We start from the raw sequence: 24,025 nt of genomic DNA, 5'->3' as shown, positions 1-24,025 counted from the left end.
ACAGTGTCCTACACCCCACACCGATATACCAGTGTCCCACACCAATGACCCACAGCGTCCCACGTCCCACACCACACACCGATGTCCCACAGTGTCCCACACCGATATCCCATAGTGTCGCACACCCCACACCGATGTCCCACAGTGTCCCACACACCACACTGATTTCCCAGTGTTCCACACCCCACACCGATGTCCAACAGCGTCCCACAACACACACCGATATCCCACAGTGTCCCACACCCTACACCGATGTCCCACAATGTCCCACACCAATAATCCACCGATGTCCCACAGAGTCCCTACACCGATATCCCAAAGAGTGCCCACACCCCACACCGATGTCCCACAGCAAAGTCCCAGTGTCCCACACCCCATACCGATGTCCCACAGTGTCCTACACCCAACACTAACATCCCAGTGTCCCACAGCCCACCCCGATATCCCATAGCAACCCATACCGCTGTCCCACAGTGTCCCAGACCCCACACCGATATCCCACAGTGTCCCACACCTCACACCAATGTCCCACAATGTCTCACAGTGTCCTACACTGATGTCCCACAGTGTCCCACACCCCACACCGATATCCCACAATGTCCCACAGTGTCCCACACCCCACACCGATATCCCACAATGTCCCACAGTGTCCCACACGAATAATCCACAGCATCCCATACCCCACATTGATGTCCCACAATGTCCCACAGTGTCCTACACCGATGTCCCACAGTGTCCCACACCTCACATCGATATCCCAAAGAGTCCCCACACCCCACACCGATATCCCACAGTGTCCCACACCCCACAGCGACATCCCACAGTGTCCCATACCCCACACCGATGACCCACAGCATCCCACACCGATATTCCACAGTGTCCCACACCGATGACCCACAGCATCCCACACCGATATTCCACAGTGTCCCACACCCCACACCAACATCCCACAGCGGTCCCACACCCCACACTGATGTCCCACACCCCACACCGATGTCCCACAGCATCCCACACCCCACACTGATGTCCCACACCCCACACCGATATCCCATAGTGTCGCACACCCCACACCGCTATCCCACAGTGTCCTACACCCCACACCAATATCCCACAGTGTCCTACACCCCACACCGATATCCCAGTGTCCCACACCAATGACCCACAGAGTCCCACACCCCAAACTGTGTCCCACACCACACACCGATGTCCCACAGTATCCCACACCGATATCCCACAGTGTCGCACACCCCACACCCATGTCCCACAGTGTCCCACACACCACACTGATTTCCCACAGCGTCCCACATCGATGTCCCACAGCGTCCCAAACCCCATACCGATATCCCACAGTGTCCCACACCCCACACCAATATCCCACAGTGTCCCACACCAATATCCCACAGTGACCCCACACCGATATCCCACAGTGACCCCACACCGATATCCCACAGTGTCCCACACCCCACACCAATATCCCAGTGTCCCACACCCCACGCCGATATCCCACAGTGTCCCACACTCCACACCGATATCCCACAGTGTCCCACACCGATATCCCACAGTGACCCCACACTGATATCCCACAGTGTCCCACACCCCACACCGATATCCCACAGTGACCCCACAGCGTCCCACAACCCACACCGATATTGCAGTGTCCCACACCCCACACCAATGTCCCACAGCTTGTCTCCCCCCACACTGATGTCTCCCAGTGTCCCACACCCCACACCGATATCCCACAGCGTCCCACACTAAACACTGATATCCCACAGTGTCCCCTAGGAAATGCTGATATCCCATTGGGTCTCTCCCTGCAGTGAAGGTCCTGTCTATGTTTGGCAGTTTCCTGGATCAAGGCTGGGCTGTTGACACTTGACGAGGCACGATGACTCTAGTATGGTTAAGTCTGATGATAACAGCATGGTATGACAGCTATCTCTGAATCTTGTTTAATGTATCTGCTCCCCTATCAGAGTGTGAGGAGAGGGGGAAAGCTACATTAAACAAGATTCAGGAGATGGGTATTGCACCATGCTGTTATCTAGAAACAAACTATACGACTGCTCTGACAGAATAGATAGCGTGAAGAATTCAAAGCGTGCATGCTTTCAAAGAATCGAAGCTTTAGCCCCTACCGGTGAGAATGTGCTTCCTCCGAAGAATGTCACTTTGTACCATGTGGCCACAAGTGCCCACTTGGAGTTGAAGTCCTTCAGCTCTGGAAAGTACATCCTGATATCATCTGTTGTGCTCTGCAGTGTGGCAGGGTCTTTAGTCTCCCTGTAGAAGACGTCACCAGCTCGCCGATTGTCCACATCTGCCCAGAATGCCGCCACCACCCGTCGGTCATTCGAGATGGGAAATGCCACAGGAGTGAACTGCGACACCTCTTTCAGGAATGATATAATCCCATTGTTGTTCACCTGATGGTGAAAGGACATTGATGATGCTTAGCTTCTTGGAGAAAGGCGGAAAGGATTAGAGAACCTCAGCTACATGACCAACACAGCAACGTCCTCCAAGGAGGAGGCCCACCGCATAAGTTCATAAGACATAGGAGCAGAATTAGGCCATTTGGCCCGTTGAGTCTGTTCCGCCCTTCAATCATGGCTGATTTGCTACTTGCCCCCATTTTCACACCTTCTCCCCAGAACCCTTCAACCCATTACCAATTAACTCCTCCTTAAACTTACTCACTTTCCCAGCATCCAGCGCACTTTGGGGTAGGGAGTTCCACAGATCCCAACTCTCTGGGAGATGTAGTTTCCCCTCAGTGCTGTTGTAAATTTGCTATCCCTTAAAACTGCTTGAAGCCTAATCACTGCTTCTTGTTAAAATATATTGATGCACAAGAATTCCTCCAACCTAATCCTTCACACAGCTCACGACCAAAACAACTTCACCACTCCATAGCCTCACTGAATTCTGTGGGGTCCCGGGGCTATCTCGCTTTGCCCAGGGTTTCCTGGTGCTGAGCTTTGTACCTGGCTGACTTCAAGAGATTTGTTGTGTGGAATATTGAAAGGATAACGAACCGAAGCATCAAACTGATCTCCCTTCTCCTCTCGCAAATCCCACACCGAGAGGGTCCAGATCATCACTTTTTAACAGTGGGCTGCTTTGCGGTAAATGGGACCAGAGCCCAAATTTTCCGACTGGAAGGCTGCCGTTGCTGAAACGTGGACAGGGTTTGTGTGCCTGGACACCCAGATAGTGTCAATGCAGCAGCTTCAGCAGAAATTACCTGGGAGGTGGGGGGGGGTGTTGAAATTTCTGATGGGCAAGTTGGCCAACTCTGAATGAGAGTTGGAGGCCCAGATAGTTTACTGAGGAAATGTCAAAGGGATTTAAACCTGTTTGACTGCTAGCTAACTGTAAAACGGAACCCCTCTCCCCATCCCTGCAACGACCTATGTCAGTCAGATTCCCCGTTCCCTGTGTCAAATCCAGAGTACCTGACAGTCTGATCCAAACCATGTTCCCACCAGGCCTGACACAATCCCCCCCCCAATCCTCTCCACCCCTGCCACTAGAGCTGCTAAAGAGTTCCCCCTCAACCAGAAAGTCCCCAGTGACTTAGCTCATGACCTCCCTCCCCCCACTAGACTCAAGCCCACCTCACCCTGTACCTGACAATCTGCACCTCATCTTCCAAACCCCCATGGAACCAAAGACTGACCCTCCAACCCCACTTCTGCCCTGATGTGACCCAACACTCCCGCCCCCCCACCCCACCCCCTCACAAGACCTATCTTAAGCCTCCACTCGCCTTTGTGTCAGTCTACAATCTAATATATCATCACCTGAACCCCACTCATATGGTGCACCACATCTACACCCACATGGTACCTTACCCTCACACCCATTCGACACCCACCACCACCACCTCTCCACCCCCAAAGCTGGCACTTTACTCCCAGCTGGCATCTGACCCCCACACCCAATTGATACCCCTCTCTCAACCCCACCTGGCACCCTACACCCCCACAACCAAATGGCACCCCCACCTTGTACATAACCACACCCCACACCTGGCACCTTATCCTCATACACACCTAGCACCTTACCATCACACACCTGGCACCTTATCCCAGCACACGCCTAGCACCTGACCCTCACTCCCACCTGGCATCTCACCTGGCAGCTGACACCAACACCCACCTGGCACCCTACAATCTGACAACCATCTGACAGTTCCATTTGGTACCTTACCCTCACACACATCTGGCAGCTAACCCCCACACCCACCTGCACTCTACCCCCTAGAACCATCTGGCACCCCCACCTGGTACTTTACCCCACACACACCTGGCACCTGACTGCCACACTCACCTGGCATCCCCACCTGACATCTTACCCCCACACCCACATGACATCCTATAGTCCCACATCCTCCTGGCACTGCACACTTACCAGCCCGTGTATTCACCCACACTGATCCAGCTCCCCCATTCCCCTCCCCTCCCCCAACACCCACCTGCCGGTCTACATCCTGGCACCCTATTCCCCCATCCACTAGGCACCCTACCCCTCCCACACTGTTCTTCTCTGAGTAGTCGTCAAATTGGCATAAGGGTATTTAAATGTCAGAACAGTACACTTGCTGTTTTAAAGATGGGTAGCATTTAGCTGTGCTTCCACTCTGCAGTTGGCTGTCCCAGACTCTGGGACCTGACGACATTGATACAGCTGGGAAGACTCCTGGCATGCAAACTTGCCTGGGAAGCTGCTCCAAATGTAAGTGGGCAGCTTCCAGCCTGATTTGGATTGGAAACAGGGATTCCTATTTCTTGGATGAGCTGGACTGGAAGATTCAGGCCAAGGTCGTTTGAGGCTTTCTGGAAAAGAGCCACTGGCAAGAAGTCAAGTCATTGTTCCCTTTTATATACTTTTTCATTTATTCTTTCATGGTAAGTGGACACCACTGGCGAGGCCAGCATTTGTTCCCTGACAGCTCTTGAGCTGAGCGCTTTCCACACACAGCCGCTCTGTGATTCCTTGCCTGGTGACCCACACTGGTGCTTGCACATGGCACTGACATCCAATTCTGGAAATTGCTGCTCCGCACGGCCCACACAGCCAGGAAGAACATCAGGGGGAATGCTGGTTAAGAGTCAACCATGTGGCTGAGAGTCTGAGGTCACATGTAGGCCAGGGTAGGATGGTAGATTTCCTTCCAGGAAGGACATTAGTGGGTTTTTAAAACAATCTATGATGGCTTCATGCTCACCATGACTGAAACCAGTTTTGCAATTCCAGGTTTTATCAACGGAGTTTAAATTCGCATTCCTGATGAAGGGCTTTTGCCCGAAACGTCAATTTTCCTGCTTCTCAGATGCTGCCTGCCCTTTTTCTGGCACCATGCTAGCCTTGACTCTGATCTCCAGCATCTGCAGCACCCACCTCTGCCTTTAAATTCCCACCAGCTACGGGATTTGAGCCCCTGTCCCAAGAGTTTGAGCTGGGCTGTCTACGTACTGTGCCACCACCCCCTCCGGAAGTATATGGTGGAAGCGTGCTACAGAACTCCAGCGAACAGCTGAGATACATTGACCACTGCAGGGTGCGCAACTCTCTGAGTTCCTGAGGGACCGAAGATTCTAAATTGAGGATTGTGGGGTTTGGAAACCAAGTTTCGAGTGGCACAAAGCAAGAGCCCTCAATCTATATCTTCACCCTCACTCGCTTCATGGTACCATCCTCACCACTTAGAACAAACATGTTAGTGACAGTGTAATTACCAGCAGGATAACAAAACTGAAAGCCAAAGTAGCCAACATATAAGAGAGAGAGGGAAATCACTGTCTCACAAACAGCTCGGATGATTGTTCATGGTTGCATCCGGGATCTTGTCCCCGAGAAGAGGTTCCATGACCTATTTTATTCAAGTAAACAGCACAATATGAAGGCAAGTTGTTAGTGTTGGAGTAATCACATTTTAACCTGTTGATAAAGCAGCCCTAATCAGCTCAGTTGGCAGCACTCTCACTCCCTGAGTGTGTTCTCTCAGGTAAACATCAAAGGTCCCATGCGACTATCCTCTGGAAGAGCTGAAGGTTTTCCTGGTATCTTGGCCAACACTACAAGTCAACCTCTATCAGAGATAAGAGATTATTTGGCTATTATCACATCGTGGCTTATGGGACCGTGCCCTGCTTAAGTTGGCTGCTGTATTCCCAATGGAACAAGAGTAACTACACTTAGAATTTACCTCATTGGCTGCAAATGCTTTGGGACATTTTGCAGTGTGTAATAGGAATGTAAATTCTCCTTCCTCTGAAGATCCCACTTTGGGTGGATAATGGTGTTGAATTTTTAAGAGTAGGCGCAAGGTAAAGGTTTAAAATATTCAATAGGAATTTTAAAAATATTTAAATATTTTCTTTAAAAGAACGAGAGGAAAACTAATTGAGTGATATAGGATGTTAAAGGGGATTAACAAAGTAGATGTAGAGAGGATGTTCCCCCACATGCGGTAATCTAGAATGAGAGTTTATAGTTTTAGGTAAACGAGTGGCAGATTTGAAACAGAGATGATGAAGAATTACCGCTCTCAAAGGATGTGGAGGTGTTAAACTTCAAAGTTTAAAAAAACCACACACAGCACCAGGTTATAGTCCAACAGCTTTATTCGGAAGCATGATAACCTGATGTTGTGTGGTTTTTAACTTTCTCTCAAAGGGTCATGAATCTGTGGAATTCCCTACCCCAGGGTGCAGTGGATACTGGGACACTGAACAAATTTAAGGAGGTGATAGACAGATTTTTCGTTGAAGGGTTATGGAGAGTGGGCAGGAAAGTGAAGTTGAGGTTGAGATGAGATCAGCCATGGTCGTATTACACCGTAAGACCATAGGAAATAGGAACAGGAGTAGGCCGTTCAGCCCCTCAGGCCTGCTCTGTCATTCAATTGGGTCATGGTTGATCTGACACTCCTCACACCCACTTTCCTACCGCCTCGATTCCCTGACTATCTCGGCCTTAAACAGACACAACGACCCTATTCCCACTGCTCGCTGTACCAAGCGGTTCCAAAGACTCAAGTCCTTGAAAGAAGAAATTCCTCCTTATCCCAGTCTTAAATTTATTCTAAGACTATATCCTCTAGTCCCTCAAGAGGGGAAACATCCCTGTCAAGCCCTTTAAGGATCCTATAAGATCACCTCTTGTTCTTCTAAATTCCCATGAGTAGATTCCCAACCCATTAACCTTTGCTCTATATTGGGCATCACCCTGGAGAACGTTCTCTGAACAGACTCCAATGAAATAATATCTTTCCTTAAATAAGGGGACCAAAACTGCTCCCAGTACTCCAGATGTGCTCTCACCAGCACCTTGCATAGTTGCAGTAAGACTTCCCTACTCTTACACTCCAACCTTCTTGACATAAGGGCCAACATTCCATTAGGAGAAAGCGAGGACTGCAGATGCTAGAGGTCAGAGTTCAAAGAGTGTGGTTTGTTGAGTGCATGTGTCCTAGAGATGTTCTCTGAAACGTTCCACAATTTGGCGTCCTGTCTTCCCAGTGTACAGGAGACCACATCAAGAGCAACAGATACAGTAGTTGACATGTGTGGAGGTACAGGTAAATCTCTGTCGGATGTGGAATCTCATATAGAATCCCTACAGTGTAGAAACAGGCCCTTCGGCCCAACCAACCCTCTGAAGAGCAACCCACCAAGATCCGACATCCACCCCACCCCCCTGACCCGCATCATCCCACATTTACCACTGACTAATGCATCTTCCCTGAACACTGTGGGCAATGTAGCATGGCCAATCCACCCAGCCTGCACATGGTTGGACTGTGGGAGGAAACCAGAGCACCCGGGGAGAATGTGCAAACGGACAGTCGCCCGAGGCTGGAATCAAAACTGGGTCCCTGGCACTGTGAGGCAGCAATGCTAACCACTGAGCCACTGTGCCACCTGTTAGCCTTCCTGATTTCTTGCTGCACCTATGCTCCATGCAAAAGTATCCTCAAAAGTCCCTTTGCGTTGCAGCTTTCTGTAGTTTCTCTTTATTTAAATAATACTTCTTTTGTTCTCCCTTCCAAATGAACATTTTTCCACATTATACACCATGTTTCTTTACTATTGATTCAGGATGCTCAAGACAGTGAAAAGGAGCAGTCCACTGATTTAAACTATCAATCTCTCTCTAAAACCTGTTTCCATCCCCTTCAAAATTTGCCCTTCCACCTCTTCAGGCCCGAGGGGCCGAATGGCCTATTCTTTCTCCCAGTTCTTACACAAAATAACCTGTCGAGCTCAGCATTGACTTTGAAACTGATTCCACCGTACGAGCAAATGTTTAGAGTCACTTACCTGACATCAGTGGCCTTATCTGGTCACTATTTAAAGTAGTGGGGACAATACATCACTTCAGTTGGGAGCTCTACTACCACATTTCTGAAATGTACTACCATGAGCACTCAGAGTACCTACCGGGAAAAGCCATTGCAGGTGTTTGAGAGCAATGTCAAACTCGCGATTACTTGTAGGGGCCTTATATTGGTAGGGCTTAGTAGGGAAGCCAACATGAAGTCCTCACTGCAGTGCTAAGTCCAAGAATATATCTACATTGGTCACATGGAGGGAAGTTATGGCAAAACCAAAGGGAGACCTTGGCTAAACCAACAGAGTTCCATTCACTTGGCAACGACGAGTCTGGCTGAACACTGCCATCCACCCCAGGGCAGAACAGCAATCGCTCTCCAATGGATAAACGTCAGACAGCAGTTTTGGGACAGTTTTGCGCTGGTAAACTGCTCCTTTTCACTGGCTTGAGCATCCTGAATCAATAGTAAAGAAGCGATACCAGTTCATAATGAGCTCAATTTGTATTGCTGCAGAGTTTGTCCAGGGTGCTTACAACAACATGATAAAAGCTAAGTTTGGCATCGAGCCAGATTTTCTAATGAACATTAAGAGAGGCAGTAACACTGAGGGTCAGTACAAACCAGAACTAAATTCTTTAATTAATTTAAGCTCAGTACATTTTGGGCGAATTGCAACTTAATTTAATTTGTGAGGCTTTCAGACTCACTTCCCACCAGCAACCTGGCATCGTTTACTCTCATCATGGGATGGGACAGGCTCAGGGTTAGCTGGCTCCCCCCCCCCCCCCGAGTGCTTAGTTGCCTCTCTGACTGAACCCCACATCCTGGGTGGGTGGCCTCTGATCTTCAGTGCTTTGGGAAAAAGTCAAGGCAATAGTTGGGTTCCTCCTGAGTAATGGCAGGATGACAACGTTCGAAAGAAGCAAATTCAGTGAAACATCTGTAATCTGCTCACCAGCCAGCCTCTTCACTTCAAAAGGAGGGTGCTGCTGGCTCCCAGCAGCTGACTTGGTCAGCGATGGAAGAGCTGAAGCAAATAGCCTGGAGATTTCCGCACCGCATGGCATCCGAAGTTGATGCTGAGAGATGGAAACCTTCTGAGATCTGGCTGGCTGCTTGGGTGAAAAGCATGAGACTGCTTTCCCTGTCAGAGCTCAGCATATGTAGTGAGGTCTGAAAGTCCCTTGTTAAAGAAGAGGAGTGATCTTCAATTTCAGTAATATCATTCTCTGTAGAATCCATTTTTCACCATAGCATCCTCATCAGTGGAAGTTGTAAAGGCCACTTCTGCTCTTTGGACTGGGGGACTTAGAAATCGGAAAAGATACAGCTTTAAACAAAGGGACTGTGGATATTCCAGATTTTTAAAAAATATATATTTACTGGAACTGATTACGAGTTGCATTTACAATGTTGTCTAATTCAAGCAGTAGGGAAGAATATTCCATACCCCAGCTCCACGCACGTGTGTGTGTGTGTGTGTGTGTGCTCGCACAGGCGTGAGACTACGTGGGTGCATGGGAGTGTGTTTGTGAGAGTGTGTGTTTGTGCATGGGTGTGTGTGTTTGTGCATGGGTGTGTGTGTGTGCGTGTCCAAGGCAGTTTTGCCCAGTGACAGACTTTGGATTGATTGTTCATGTAGCAGGAGTGATCAGGAGTACTCAGCATAGTGACACCTTTTTTTGACTCGTTTCTGAATGTGTGGCTGCAGCTTTCTGTTTGAACAATACGGCACAGACAACCAGCCGGTGAAGCTGAAAACATCTCTCTCTCTCTCCTCTCTCTGTGCAAATTCTCTTCTTGAAAGGATAAAGGAAAAATCAATTTCAGAGACATTGCATAGGCAAATCCTTAACCAATGAATGAAAGATTAAGAACTAGGGTGTCTGCAACCTCATGCCTTCATCAATGACTCAAAAGGGATTAGAGGGGAACTGAAGGATAACATCTCATGGGTGCTAGATAAAGTGGATCTAGGCCATTGAATACATTCAAGAATGGATTGGATGATTTTAAGTGACAATGATGTCAGAGATTGCAGGAGACAGATAGGCAAGTGAAACTGAGGTAACAATCAGTTCAGCCAATGCTTTGCAGGAGCAGCCTTAATGGGTCAAATGGCCAACTCCCTCTCCTCATTCTTGTGACTTACTGAAGAGGGAACTTGTTGAGTCCTCAGCTCCTTAGTTTCTGCCTTGGGACACTGTATCATAAAGGATCGTTCAGCCCCTAGCAGCAGTTATTATAAAAAAGGGAGACTTGTATTTGTAAAACAACTTGTTATGACCTCAGGATGTTCCCAAAGTGTTTTGCGGCCAATGCAATACTTTTAAGCTGAGTCACTTAAGAAATACATCAGCCAGTTTGCAAACGGAAAGGGTTCATAAACGAGAACACAAATATGGCCAAGGCAATACTCTGGCATTCCTGTCCTGAGAATTGGCCTGTTACCACAAGATGGCACTGCAACACCAAGGTTGCTCACTGTGCACTGACTGACCCCGACAAGAGGCTTTGAGGGGTCTTCAGTAAACTTGCCAAGTGAGTAGCAGGAAGAGGATTCATCAGAGATAGCTCAGGAGGCACAAAATGAGTTGAATCAAGTATCTGACCCCATCTTTGATCCAAAAAGCCATGGTTCGAGTCACGCCGACTCCAGTGTTGGGTCGTATCTGGACAGGTTGATTAAAAACACCTAGAGTCAGCATATACGATCTGAATGTGTCAATAAAAAAAGAGCGAAACATGAACTGGTAATGGATTAAGGGTTTTCATGGATTTGATGCCCAACACGCTGAGTCAAAGACACAATGATCTCCATAAAGTCAGGTCGGCTGCAGGGTGTAAACTGATAAAACAGAAGGGTGCCATGACTACACTGCCCAGTGACTGCTGCATCCAATGGTGGTCAGTGAAACACAAAAGGAGATTCAAGTGTTCAGGGACAATATCGAGGGAAGGTACGAGTTGCTAAACTGGCCACGGTGGGAGCAAAGTAGACAAAGATGCACACTGAGGGTCTTCAAACCGGAGGGAGACAATGACACACAGAGTCAAACACAAATGGGAAACACAGGGTCAAACTGTGCTCAAGCTCAATACTGAGGAGGGGACTCAGTATTAAACTGGTATGGAGGAGGGTGGGTAACTCAGAAAAACCGATACAGTGGGCCAGTGGTTAAACCAATGTGAGCTGGGGTGACAAGATACGGCACTGGGGGGATCAAAGAGTAAACTAACGCATGTGGGAGATTTGAGTCATTTTCCCAGATTCAAAGAGGCCATTATTGGCACAACAGCTGGAAGCTGTAATAATGGCCTTGTTGACCAAAGAGGATGGTGGTCTAGATTCTGACCAGAGGATCTACAATGGCCTAGATCATCCTTACAGTCTGATAACATCATCGGAAGATGACTTGTCTTTAAAACACAATTAAGAAAAAGGGAAAAATTTGAACTTTTAAGATCCTATCGCTAAATTGACCTCATACTGACCAGGATAATGGTTATATTTCTTCATCCTGTTATAGTCCTGAAGGCACACATTCTCACTGGCATAGGGCTGTGGGGTGTAGCAATCTCTCTACGCTTTGCCAAAGGGTCATTCTTCTTGCATTCAAATGGGCGGTTCTACCAGAGTGTCACCAAATTTGTCTTCACAGCACCTGGAGATATCTGTGCCATGTACACAGCAGCAGACAGCGGTGGGTAGCGATCACGGAAGGAGAAACTGGAGTTTTTCTGTTATGGCGTCCAGTGTGTGGACACTGTAAAATGTTACAGATTCCTGAGGCAACATCACTGTGGCTTTTTAATCAATTAGTGGAATCTCTATAAGAAAGAAGATGCATTTGGTGTGAAGAGAAGAATCACAGAATTATGAGTGTTGCAGAAGGAGGCCATTTAGCCTCATCAGGTCTGTGCTAGTTCCTGAATGAGCAGCTCCTCATTTAGTGCCATTCTCCAACATTCTCCTCCTAATCCTCAACACCATTCTTTTTAATTAACAGTGTATTTCTCTTTCAAATGCCTCATTTGTACTGGTTTCTCGCACAATTCCAGGCCTTAACCACTCGCTGTGTAAAAAAAGGCTCCTCTCATATTGCTTTCACTTCTTCTGCCAATTACCTTAAATGTGTGTCCTCTTGATCATGATCCTTTCACAAGGTGTAACACTCTGTCCCTATCTACTATGTACCTTGTGATTTTGAGCATCTCTATCAGATCTCCTCTCAGACCTCTCCTCTCCAATGCAAAGTGTTCTAACTTCTCGAGCTTATTTCCACGACTGCAGTTCAACATCCCTGAAGCTATTGTCTTAAATCTTTTCTGTACCCTCTTCACCTCCTTCCTAAAGTGAGGTGCCCAGTACTAGAAGCAATACTCCAGCTGAGCACAAACTAATGTCCTTATACAAATGCAAATAACCTCCTTGCTCTTGTACTCTAGAGTCTCAATAATAAGCCAAGGTTACTGTCTGCATCTTTGCGCTTGCACTGTCTAACACTAACTATCCAGATAAATTTTTTTTACAGTGTTGATAACTGGATCCCAATGAAGGTACGTAAGCAAATACTGTATACTTTCCGATTACATAAGTAATGTGGTGAGCAATAACTGGGAGAATTTAACAAAAATATCCATTTGGGAGATGTGAGCATCCAAGCATTTGTTGCCTATCCCTGATTACCCGTGAACTGTTCCAGAGGGCAGCTAAGAGTCAACCAAATTGCTATGTGCCTGGATTCTCAGGTAGACCAAGCTGGGTTATCACTCATTACATCTTTGTTCCAAACATGGATAAAATGGCTGAAAGTCAGAGGTGAGGTGAGAGCGACTGACCTGGACATCAAGGCTGCATTTGACCAAATGCAGCATCAAGGAGTCCCAGCAAAGTTTAAAACTCAGCTGGTTGGAGTCATACCTGGCACAAGGGAGGATAGCGGTGGCTGCTGGAGGTCAGTCATCTCAGCTCCAAGACTTCACTGCAGGAGTATTCCCCAGACCCAACCATCTTCAGCTGCTTCATCAATGACCTTCCCTTCATTACAGGGTTAGATGTGGGGAGCTTTACTGATGATTATACAATTAATGACACTCCAGATACTGAAGTATTCCAAGGCTAAATGTAACAAGACCTGGACCATACCCAGTCTTGGGCTGACCAGTGTTAAGTGATATTCACACTACACAAGGGTCTGGGGACCAGAAGAGTAAATTGGAGAGAAATGGCAGGACCCACAAAACACTGGGAGGAACAGGTACAGTAAAATAGAGATTAGTAGGTTAAAGGAGGAAAGAAATGAAACTAAAGCCAGGGTCACGCAACATGTAAGTGAATGCATGGAGTATAGTAAGAAAGACCAAGGAGCTGCAGGTTCAGATTGCTATTTTGGATTGTGATGTTGTGGCGATAACAAAGATGCTTAGATCTCATGGAATACAGGGAGAACTAGCCATTTGGATAGAGAACTGGCTCAAAGGTAGAAGACAGAGGGTGGTGGTGGAGGGGTGTTTTTCAGACTGGAGGCCTGTGACCAGTGGAGTGCCACAAGGATCGGTGCTGGGTCCTCTACTTTTTGTCATTTACATAAATCATTTGGATGTGAGCATAAGTGGTATAGTTAGTAAATTTGCAGATAACACTAGAATTGGAGGTGTAGTGGACAAAGAAGAGGGTTACCTCAGATTACACCAGGATCTGGACCAGATGAGCCAATGGGCTGAGAAGTGGCAGATGGAGTTTAATTCAGATAAATGCGAGATGGTGGAGGCTGGTACAATTGCGACATTTAAGAGGCATTTGGATGGGTATATGAATAGGAAGGGTTTGGAGGGATATGGGCCGGGTGCTGGCAGGTGGGACTAGATATCTGGTTGGCATGGATGGATTGGACCAAAGGGTCTGTTTCCATGCTATACATCTCTATGACTCTATGACATGGGTCAAGACACAGCAGGGCTAGATGTTAAATATTCCTGGTCACAAAACATTCGAAAAGGTGGGGAAGGTAAAAAGGAGGATGTGTTGGCAGGGGTGGTTAAGGAATACATTGAGGTGCTGCAGAAAGAGGATGTCCCTTTGGTTCAAGGACAGCATCAATTTGTCTAGAACTAAGGAACACAAAAAAGTATAATTACATTGTCTGGTGTGGTTTTTGGACCACCAAATAGTGGGAAAGGGATGAAGGAAAAAAATCTTAAATTACAGAGAGGTGCAAACATTAAAACAGCAGACTTTAAATACCCAAACCTAGATTGGGAGAGTGGTTGTGTAAGGAGCAGAGTGAGGCAAGTGTTCCTAGATTGTGTTCAGGGGAGTTTCCTATGGCAGTGTGTGTCCAGTTGAACAAGACAGAGTTCTTGAGAATGAGGTGGGTCAAGTAGATCAACTGACAATGGGGGAGTCAGTTAGGGAACAGTGATCATTGTATAATGAGGTTTAGGATGATGGATCTGAGCAAAGGGCAAATCAGAGTAAAGATAATTAACTGGGGAGAGCTGACATAAACACCTCAGTGACCAGTTCTGAAGCAATCATATTGGACCCAAAAAACTTAACTGAGCTTTTCTCTGTACAGATGCTACTAGACTTGCTGACTTCCCCCAGAATTTTCTGTTATTTTTCATGGATGTTTTTCAGGCTGGAAGCAGGTTTGTATTGGAGTTCTCCAGGAGTTGATTTTGGGACCCTTGCTTTTTATGATATGTATTAATAATCTAGATTTTAGTGTGTAACAATATGGAGCTTGGAAGTAGTGTAAACAGTGAGGAAGACGGTGCAAAACTACAAATGGACATTAACGAGTTGAGGGACTCTGCAGAGAGGTGGCAGAGGAAGTTCAATGCAGGGAAGTTCAAGATGATACACTTTGGACAAAGAACGTTCTTTGTTATTTCATGAATGGGCAGGGAGCAGAGGGATACAAATCCTTCGAATTTAGGCGACAGGTTTAGGTAGAGGGTCTGAATCGGCACAGGCTTGGAGGGCCGAAGGGCTGTCATTTTCTTTGTTCTTCGAGAGACAGGCTAAAATAAAGAGCACTATGTAAAATTTAGATTTATATGTGCATAAATTGTGAAGGTGCCAGGACAGATGGAGTGAGCAGATAAGAAAGAGCACAGCATTGTCGGCTTTATTTCTCAGGGTGTGGAGTACAGGAGCAAGGAGGTTATACTGAACTTTTATGAGACACCAGTGTAACGATACTATGGCTTTAAGTGTTTATTTTGTCTTTTTTTGTTATGAAGAAAAATCAAGGCAGAGGTTCCAAACAGTTTGCTCCAAAGCCAATAAAGTAAACAGCCTGTAAGGCCTTGGGTTCTTTTTTTAAGTTGGAACAATAGAAGCAGCCTGAATGGGTGAGGTCAAACTCCCATAGAACCAGGATATTGTTTAGTTTGAGCTTTCTGCAGCAGCTGTTAGGGTCTTGAAGCAGGATGGGTAAGTTATTATTCCTCTCTCTGTTACAGCTAAAGCTGCGAGAATTGCATGCGAGACAATCTGTTTTACTGCACTTACTTACTTTTCCAAGGGTGTGTTTATGGGATGTTACTATATTGGAACTGTAGTTAGTCATAGTTAATATATATTATTTTGTTAAGCATTTCGACAGAGTTACAGTGGAGCCAATTCTATTCTTTTGTTTTTATTTTTCTGTACTTTAAATTACAGTGATGAATAAAGTATGTTTTGTTTCAAACCTGGTAGCTTGACCAATTGAATTACATTCGGAACACAATGCCTTACACTTACCTCTAAAATAAGAAAAGGTTAGGGTCTAGGCTACCTTCCTAATGTATGTTGATGGGTTTTGGTCCATAACTAATTGGGAGTCCGTTCAGGATCAAAATCTCTAATTCCAGACTGGATTTAGGATTATTGGACTCAAAGCAATGAGTTGTGAGTGTGGCTGTTTGTTATTTAGGCTGCTGCATTTGGTCGGTTTAAATGGGGTGTGCCTTGTTTAATATCGGCACTTATAGTCACTACGAGTTTCCTGGGAGTGGAGGAAGTCACCAGCAGTTTTCCAGAATGTGAACAAGGCACAGCTTTTGGAATTAGCAGACCAGCCGGAGTTGGTGTTGCTTTCATCCATGTGAAAAAAAGGGTTGCAGCAATAGCCTGACATTTGCAATTGCCAGAAGTGCCATCGGAATCATTGGAAATGGCTATAATTCAATCGTGAATGAAGCAGCTTGATCATGAAAAGGAAATAAAACAATTACAATTAAAAGCAAAAGGGAAAAAAAGGAAAGGAAGGCCCGACAGAAGAAAGGGAGAAAGAGAGATTTTGTGAACTTCGCAGGTTGAAACTGAAAACTCAAAGTCGACTTAAAACTGTGGACGTAGAGGTGAAAGGTCGAAGTGCTGCTGAGGAGAGTGATTCAGAGCAATCCCATCATAGCCAAAATCCTGATGTGGATCTGTTTAAATATGTCTAGATGTTGCCAACGTCTAACGAGAAGGATGTAGAAGGCTTTTTCATTTCATTTCAAAAAGGGTGGCACAGTGATTCAGTGGTTAGCACTGCTGTCTCACAGTGCCAGGTACCCAGGTTCGATTCTGTGTGGAGCTTGCATATTTTCCATGTGTCTGTGTGGGTTTCCTCCAGGTGCTCTGGTTTCCTCCCACAATCCAAAAGATGTGCAGGTCAGGTGAATTGGTCATGCTAAATTGCCCACAGTGTCCAGGGCTGTGTTGGTTAGGTACATTAGTCAGGGTAAATGTAGAGTGACAAGGTTGAGGAATGTATCTGGGAGGGTTACTCTTCGGAGGGTTGGTGTGGACTTGTTGGGCCAAATGGCCTATTTCCATAGTGTTGGGATTCTATGATAAAGTGGCTAAACAAATGAAATGGCAAGTGACCATGTGGGTATTGTTGATCCAAACAAAGTTTATTAGGTAAAGGAAGTGAGGCATTTACATCACTATCAGAAGAGGTAACTGGAGAATAGGAAGTGGTCATGAAAGCCATCTTAAATGCAAATGAGCTAGTGTCAGAAGCCTATAGACAATGTTTTGGGAATCTAAGGCGGGAGCTTGGTTAAATGTACACAGAATTTGAAAGGATCAAACAAAGTAATTTTGATCGGTCAATAAGGGCATTGAAAGTAGATCAAACGTATGACAGACACTCTTAAGAGAAATGATTATTTTGGAGGAGTTCAAAAGTTCACTTCCTGAAATAGTGAGAACTCGTGGAAAGGCAGAGAGTTAAGATTGCAAGACCAGCAGCGGAAATGGCAGATGATTAGGGCATTTGTTCATAAATCAAAGTTTGGCTTCCGACATCAATTTCAATCTGCGAGGGATAGAAATTGGGGAAAAGAGAAATCCTGAGGTGGTAAGGGAAAAGGAGATCTCATTGAAGAGAGTGAAGATAGTTCACCGCGGGGTAAAAAGGAAAGCCATGGAGGGGAAAGAAGTAAAAAGGTTCAGGTGTTTTCTCTACAGTAAAGTAGGCAACATGAAGTCGCAGTGTTGCTGGGTTAGAAGAAGCACTCGCAAGACAGAGGTGAGAATAGCAGTGCTTCATTACATAAAGTGTGGATGAAGAGTCCAGTGAAAAGTGGTGAAGTTGCAGTAGGAGTGATAGAGAAATTCTCAGTTCAGGAAACACAAAATATCCTCGGGAATTATATAGCTGGATCATAGGTAGGAGTGATGCCTACTGTGGTTAAAAAACCAATGGAAAATCAGGCAACTGTGGTGTTACAGGAAGCATATCCTGGGATTGTTCCTGACTGTGTGTATCCACAGAGGAAAAAAAAATCAAAGAATAAAGATAAGGAAGTTGAACTACAATTATCAGAGACCACATTTGATCAAATGGTTGAGAGAAAAAAAAACAACAGGGGGAGAACAAAGTGGATATTTTAAGTTCAGAGAAATTAACTGAATTACAACAGAAAGATGAAAAACTAAAGCAGTTGTATCAAAAAGCGAACACAGGAGAAGAACCTGAGTGTATCTCGGAATGTTACTATCTCAAAAATGATGCCTTGACGTGGAAACGGAGACCATCGCATGTTCAGGTGAATGGAAAATGGGATGAAGTTCATCAAACTGTATTACCAATGGGTTACTGAAAGGAGGTATTATGGGTAGCCCGTAAATTACCAGTAGGAGGACAAGTAGGAGTAAGGAAGACTCAAACCAAATATTTTTACTGGCCCAGACTGCAGAAGGATATGACTGAATTTTGCTGGTCACATCATACATGTCAGGTAACTGGAAACCTCAGGCACTAATCAAACCAGCATCCTTAATACCCATTCCCACATTTGAATAATCTCTTATAAGTCTTAATTAATTGCATAGAACTCCCTTCCTAAACAAAGAAAAAAATGGAAATTGGTGATTATTGACCATAATGGATGTGTCTATTAGATTTCCAGAGGCCATTCAATACACAGTATCACAGCTAACAGGGTTATAGAAGAGTTTTTAGCCAAATTATTTACTAGATATGGACAGCCCACAGAGATACAAACAGATCAAGGGTCAAATTTTACATCAAAATTCTTCAGGGAAGTTATGGATAACTTCGGAATAAAACAATTCAAATCCATTGCATACCGTCCAGAATCACAGGGAGCATTAGAAATTGTGGCATCAAACTTTAAAGACCATGTTGAGAGCTTATAGTCAAGACTATCCAGAGGATTGAGATAAAGGAATTCTGTTTGTATTTTTTGCAGTTAGGTATGCACCTAATCAACTAAATTCAGTCCATTTGAATTTATTTCTGGGCATGAGGTGAGAAGGCCACTGACATTAATTAAGGAGAAATTGGTGAATCAGAGTTCAGAGACCACATATTTGGACTTCATGTCAAATTTTAGGGAAAGATTAAATAGAGCAGGTGAATTGGCTAGACAGCATTTGGAAGTAGCACACCATAGTCTGGTCCATAACACCAGTTAGATATCAGCAGGTGTACTGTGTTCAGTTATTGGTGCAACACTTTTAGGAAGGATCTGAGTGCATTGGAGACAGTGCAGAGGATGTTTACAAGAAAGGGTCCAGAGATGAGGAAAGATTAAAGAAAGGCGGGGGGGGGGGGGGAAGAGAGAGAGTGTAGGACTGTAATGAGGTCAGCCAGGTGGACTGCATAGAATATGAGCTCCCTAACTGGGACTGTTACCCTAGTCCAACCTTGGCTGACAGATATAAACAGAAGTGTTTCTTAAAAACCTCATCCTCTGCTTTTGATTGCACTTCAGTCCCACATTCCTGATCTTTGGACACCCGGTACGGAGGAGGGAGGGCAGGTCCGAAGACCTCCTCGTGGGTCTGCTCCTGGGCCTGGCCAAACTGGCCATCAACAGGTCCAGGCAGCGGGCCGTGGAGGGGGTTGTTAGGGCCGACTGCCTGCCCCTCTTCCGCGGTTACGTTAGATTAGATTACTAGATTAGATTACTTACAGTGTGGAAACAGGCCCTTCGGCCCAACAAGTCCACACCGCCCCGCCGAAGCGTAACCCACCCATACCCCTACATCTACATCTACCCCTTACCCAACACTACGGGCAATTTAGCATGGCCAATTCACCTGACCTGCACATCTTTGGATTGTGGGAGGAAACCGGAGCACCCGGAGGAAACCCACGCAGACACGGGGAGAACGTGCAAACTCCACACAGTCAGTCGCCTGAGGCGGGAATTGAACCCGGGTCTCCAGCGCTGCGAGGCAGCAGTGCTAACCACTGTGCCACCGTGCCGCCCACACGTAGAGCCCGGGTGTCCTTGGAGAAGGAGCACGCGGTGTCCACCAACACCCTGGAGTTGTTCAGGGAGAGGTGGGTGCCGCAGGGAGTAGAGTGCATTATTTCCCCCTCCAACTCTATTTTGATTTAATCTCTGCCCTCCCCTTCACTGTTTTGATCACACAGCATTGCCCTTTGATGTGAAGAGCAGTGCTTGTCACTGGCCACTCGGGTGTTTCCTTTCTTCCTGGTGGTGGAAACTGAATAAAGATTTGTGCACCTTGTGTCTTTCACTGTGTCTCACACCTGCACACACACAACATGGGTGCTGGGGAAAAAAAAAGCACTACCGCAGTTAGGCGGGAGTGTGGGGGTAATGAGAAAAAAAAGAAAAAAAAGACAGGAGCATCAGAGATTCAGTTCACTCTGAGAGCTGGCCTTGAGGGAGCTGGATCAGTGTCAGGGACTCTCCATGTGTAAATAAAGGGTGACTTGGTGATCAGGTACTGACCTCCGAGGAGTTATTTCAGGGACTATTTTCCTCAGAGAAGAGCTGGCTAAGATGAGATTTGATACATGTTTTCAAAACCATGAAGGTGAAAGGGGTCGAGATGAGAGGGCACAAACTCAAGATAATTTGCATAAGAAGCAAAAGTGATGTGAGAAGAGCAGAGCTGAGTATTTGCTAGAGTAGGACATGAAGTGAAATAGGGGCTATAGGGGGGCAGCAGGGCACAGAGTGGAGTGAGGATTGGAGTGGAGAGGTAGGCCACAGAGTAGGTCTAGATTGGGGCAGTGGGGCACAGAGTGGAGTGAGGATTGGAGTGGAGAGGTAGGCCACAGAGCAGATCTGGATTGGGGCAGTGGGGCACAGAGTGGAGTGAGGATTGGAGTGGGGAGGTAGGGAACAGTGCAGGGTCTGGATTAGGGCAGCGGGGCGCAGAGTGGAGTCTGGGCTGGAGTAAGGCAGTGGAGTGCAGAACGGAGGGGGGTCTGGAGTGGAGCAGTAGGACTTGGAGTGAAATGGGGGGGGGGGGTTGGGGTGGGCAAGTGGCCAGATTGCTAAGTAGAGGTGTGATGTGAGCATTCCTTGGGCATATGACCATTGGCAACAGAGTACATTTGTACATAGGCAGACCCGGCACCAACATCCTATTGCTGACACAGCTCTGTGACATTGGTGGTACAGGTGTCTTGGCACAATGCCTTGGCAAGAGATACACAAACACAAAAATAAATGGCACACCTTCCCACCGCTCTTCATCACCCTTCCCCTTTCACTTGCTGAACACATATTCCATCTTGAACTTTTCTCTGTTCTGATGAAGGTTACGGATGCAGGACGTTAGCTCGGTTTCTTCCTCTCTTGCTGCTGTCAGACTTGCTCTGTTTCAGTTTTTACTGTAAAGATCCCATTCCTACTTTGACCACAGCCTCTGCTACCATTAACCAGAGCCCCAACAATCACTGGAAAGCATATCCTACTTAAATGTTAAAATGAAAACATCAGACAGTCTCAATTTGGAAACTCTGTTGTCAAAACATTAGAGAGCTCAATATAGGGTTAAGCCCACTGAACGGGCTTAATATCTCGTAACTCCAATCGCCTACTGCAGCCAAGAAAAGCTTCCCTTATAGCTGTTAATTCCTGGCTTGTGAAAACACATTTCGAAAACACTTCAAACATGTACAGGAAGGAGAAACAGGGGAAGGATGGGGTCTGGGCCAAGACACACCAAACACAGCAGGATGCTGAACAAGGAGGGCCAGTGACAGGACACCTTTGATAATCAGGCAACTGCTCCCACAGCCCAGAGCAGGAAACAATCACTTTCTTCATCAATGAGCATTTCCTTCCCTCTCCATTTTTACTGCCTAGGCCTGGTCCTCTGTACACCGAGCCTGAAGTCTGCTTCGACATAATGCGGCAACTTCAGCTGGCAAGGACAGCTACCCAAGAGTACCCCAGTATCAGCTGGGGCTTCAGCAGGACGCACATCAGTTGGTGGCACATCCAGCCTCAGAGTCAGAAGGTTCTGGGCTCAAGCTCCACACCAGAGGGCTCAGCACAAAAACCATAGCCAACACTCCAGTGCAGCAGTGAGGGAGAGCGGCACTGTCAGAGGTGCTGTTGTTCAGATAAGATGTCAAACCAAGACTCCACAAGCCTTCTCAAGTGCATACATTAAAAAAATAGCGCCAATGGATCTTTTTTGTAAAAGAACACACAGGGGAGTCTCCCCAGTGCTATGTTTAATATTTAATCCCTCAATAGACATCCCTAATAGTCAGATTATCTGGCCATTACAATGTTCAAATTGGTTGTTGTATTTCCCACAATAAGTACTTAATTAGCTGTATATTGCTTTGGAGCATCCTGAACGATGTGGGGTGAATTTGAGCCTTTCCCTTTCTTTAGTGTCACTGTCTTGTGTCCTTGATTGCAGCAATGAAAATAAATATCAATTTCAAAAGAACAGTTCAAGAAAGCAACTCATCACCGCTGACTTCTCAAGGCAATTTGGTATGGGCAATAAAATGCTGGGCTTGTCAATGATGGCAACATGAATTTGAAAATAAATATGTTTCATTCTAACATGTTACAGGATGCAACAGAAAACCAAAGGGGTGGATTAATCAGTTATAATGTGAGGGAGCTGAAGTAATATTAGCACCAAAACATTGTATCTCGAAGATAGCTGTACAGGCAGCCTCTGGATTGCCAAAGGGTCCCATTCCTATTCAAAAGTTGATTTGTTCACAAGTTAGAACACATGCAGGACAATATAAAGTAGTTGTCCACAAGCATGTGTAATGTTTGTATGCTGGGCCTTTAAAATGACATCTGTGTGCGGGATCACATTCGTGAGTACGAGCAATGGTAAGTTGGGCAAGTATAAACTGGGGATCCCCTTACCAACCTTGCTGGGAGAATAATAATCTGCTCACTTACAAACATTGTTGCTGTATTGATTCCAAGCAGATCATTCTTCCCCAGATGGGGGTGGAACGACAAATTCGCCATCAACTGTGTCAGCTCATAACAGCAAAGATAGAGCTCTCACACACTCCTGTACACCCTCATTAATTTTCAGGGATATCTGAGGGAGCATAGGCCAATTAGGCTAAATTAACACACCCATCATTGATATGGAAAAAAATCCAGTGAATTTAGGCCCCAAATCAATTTTCTTACCCTCTAATGGAGAAGACTGGTAGTATACACACCACTGAGAGACATTTATGTGTCTCACTGCATATAACCAGGACAGCTGACAGGTTCTTAGCACAAGGACACTTTCTAAATTATATGAAGACATTAGCTGAAAGAAATTGTGCAAAATATTGGCACTTATTACACTATATGGGGTACCAATGAGAAAACCTGTTTCCACAAAGATAGAGTCACAGAGTCATACAGCATGGGAACACAGCTTTTGCTCCCACCAGTTCATGCTGAACATTATCTCAAACTAAACCAGTCCCACCTGCCCATGCTTGGCCCATAACCCTCTAAATATTTGTTATTCATGTACTTATCTAAATGTCTTTTAAATATTATATCTTTATGCACATCCACCACTTCCTCTGGAAGCTCATTCCATACGTGAACCACTCTGTGTAAACATGTTGTTCTTGTCCTTTGTAAATATTTCTCTTCCCACCTTGAAAATATGCTCCCCAGTCTTGAAATCCCTCACCCGAGGGAAAAGATCCTTGTCATTCATCTTATCTATGCCCCTTATGATTTCTAAAAGGTCACCCCTCAACTTCCAATGCTCCAATAAAACAAAAAGTCCCAGCCTTTCCTTTTAACTCAAACCCACGTCCCAACTCTGATACACAATGGTCTGAACAATGAAGGCAAGTGTGTTCAACGCTTTTTTAACCACTCTGTCTACCTGTGATGCCATCTTCAAAGAATTATGCACCTGAACCCATAGGTTTCTCTGTTCTACAACACTACCCT

General features: G+C 45.9%; 1 protein-coding gene across 1 annotated transcript in view; it reads right to left on the bottom strand.

Moving 5' to 3' along the window:
* The window catches only part of sned1 (sushi, nidogen and EGF-like domains 1), a 154,736-nt gene that overhangs the window by 94,814 nt on the left and 35,897 nt on the right, over nt 1–24,025 (bottom strand). The window contains exon 2 of the mRNA XM_072573058.1: nt 2,139–2,426. Within this exon, the coding sequence (XP_072429159.1) occupies nt 2,139–2,426 (288 nt within the window). The remainder of the gene's footprint in view (nt 1–2,138; nt 2,427–24,025) is intronic.

The sequence above is a fragment of the Chiloscyllium punctatum genome, chromosome 6 (genome assembly GCF_047496795.1).
Source record: "Chiloscyllium punctatum isolate Juve2018m chromosome 6, sChiPun1.3, whole genome shotgun sequence".
In the NCBI taxonomy this organism is placed as follows: domain Eukaryota; kingdom Metazoa; phylum Chordata; class Chondrichthyes; order Orectolobiformes; family Hemiscylliidae; genus Chiloscyllium; species Chiloscyllium punctatum.
Note: the sequence above shows the minus strand (reverse complement) of the source record. Positions and strands in the feature narration are given on the sequence as shown.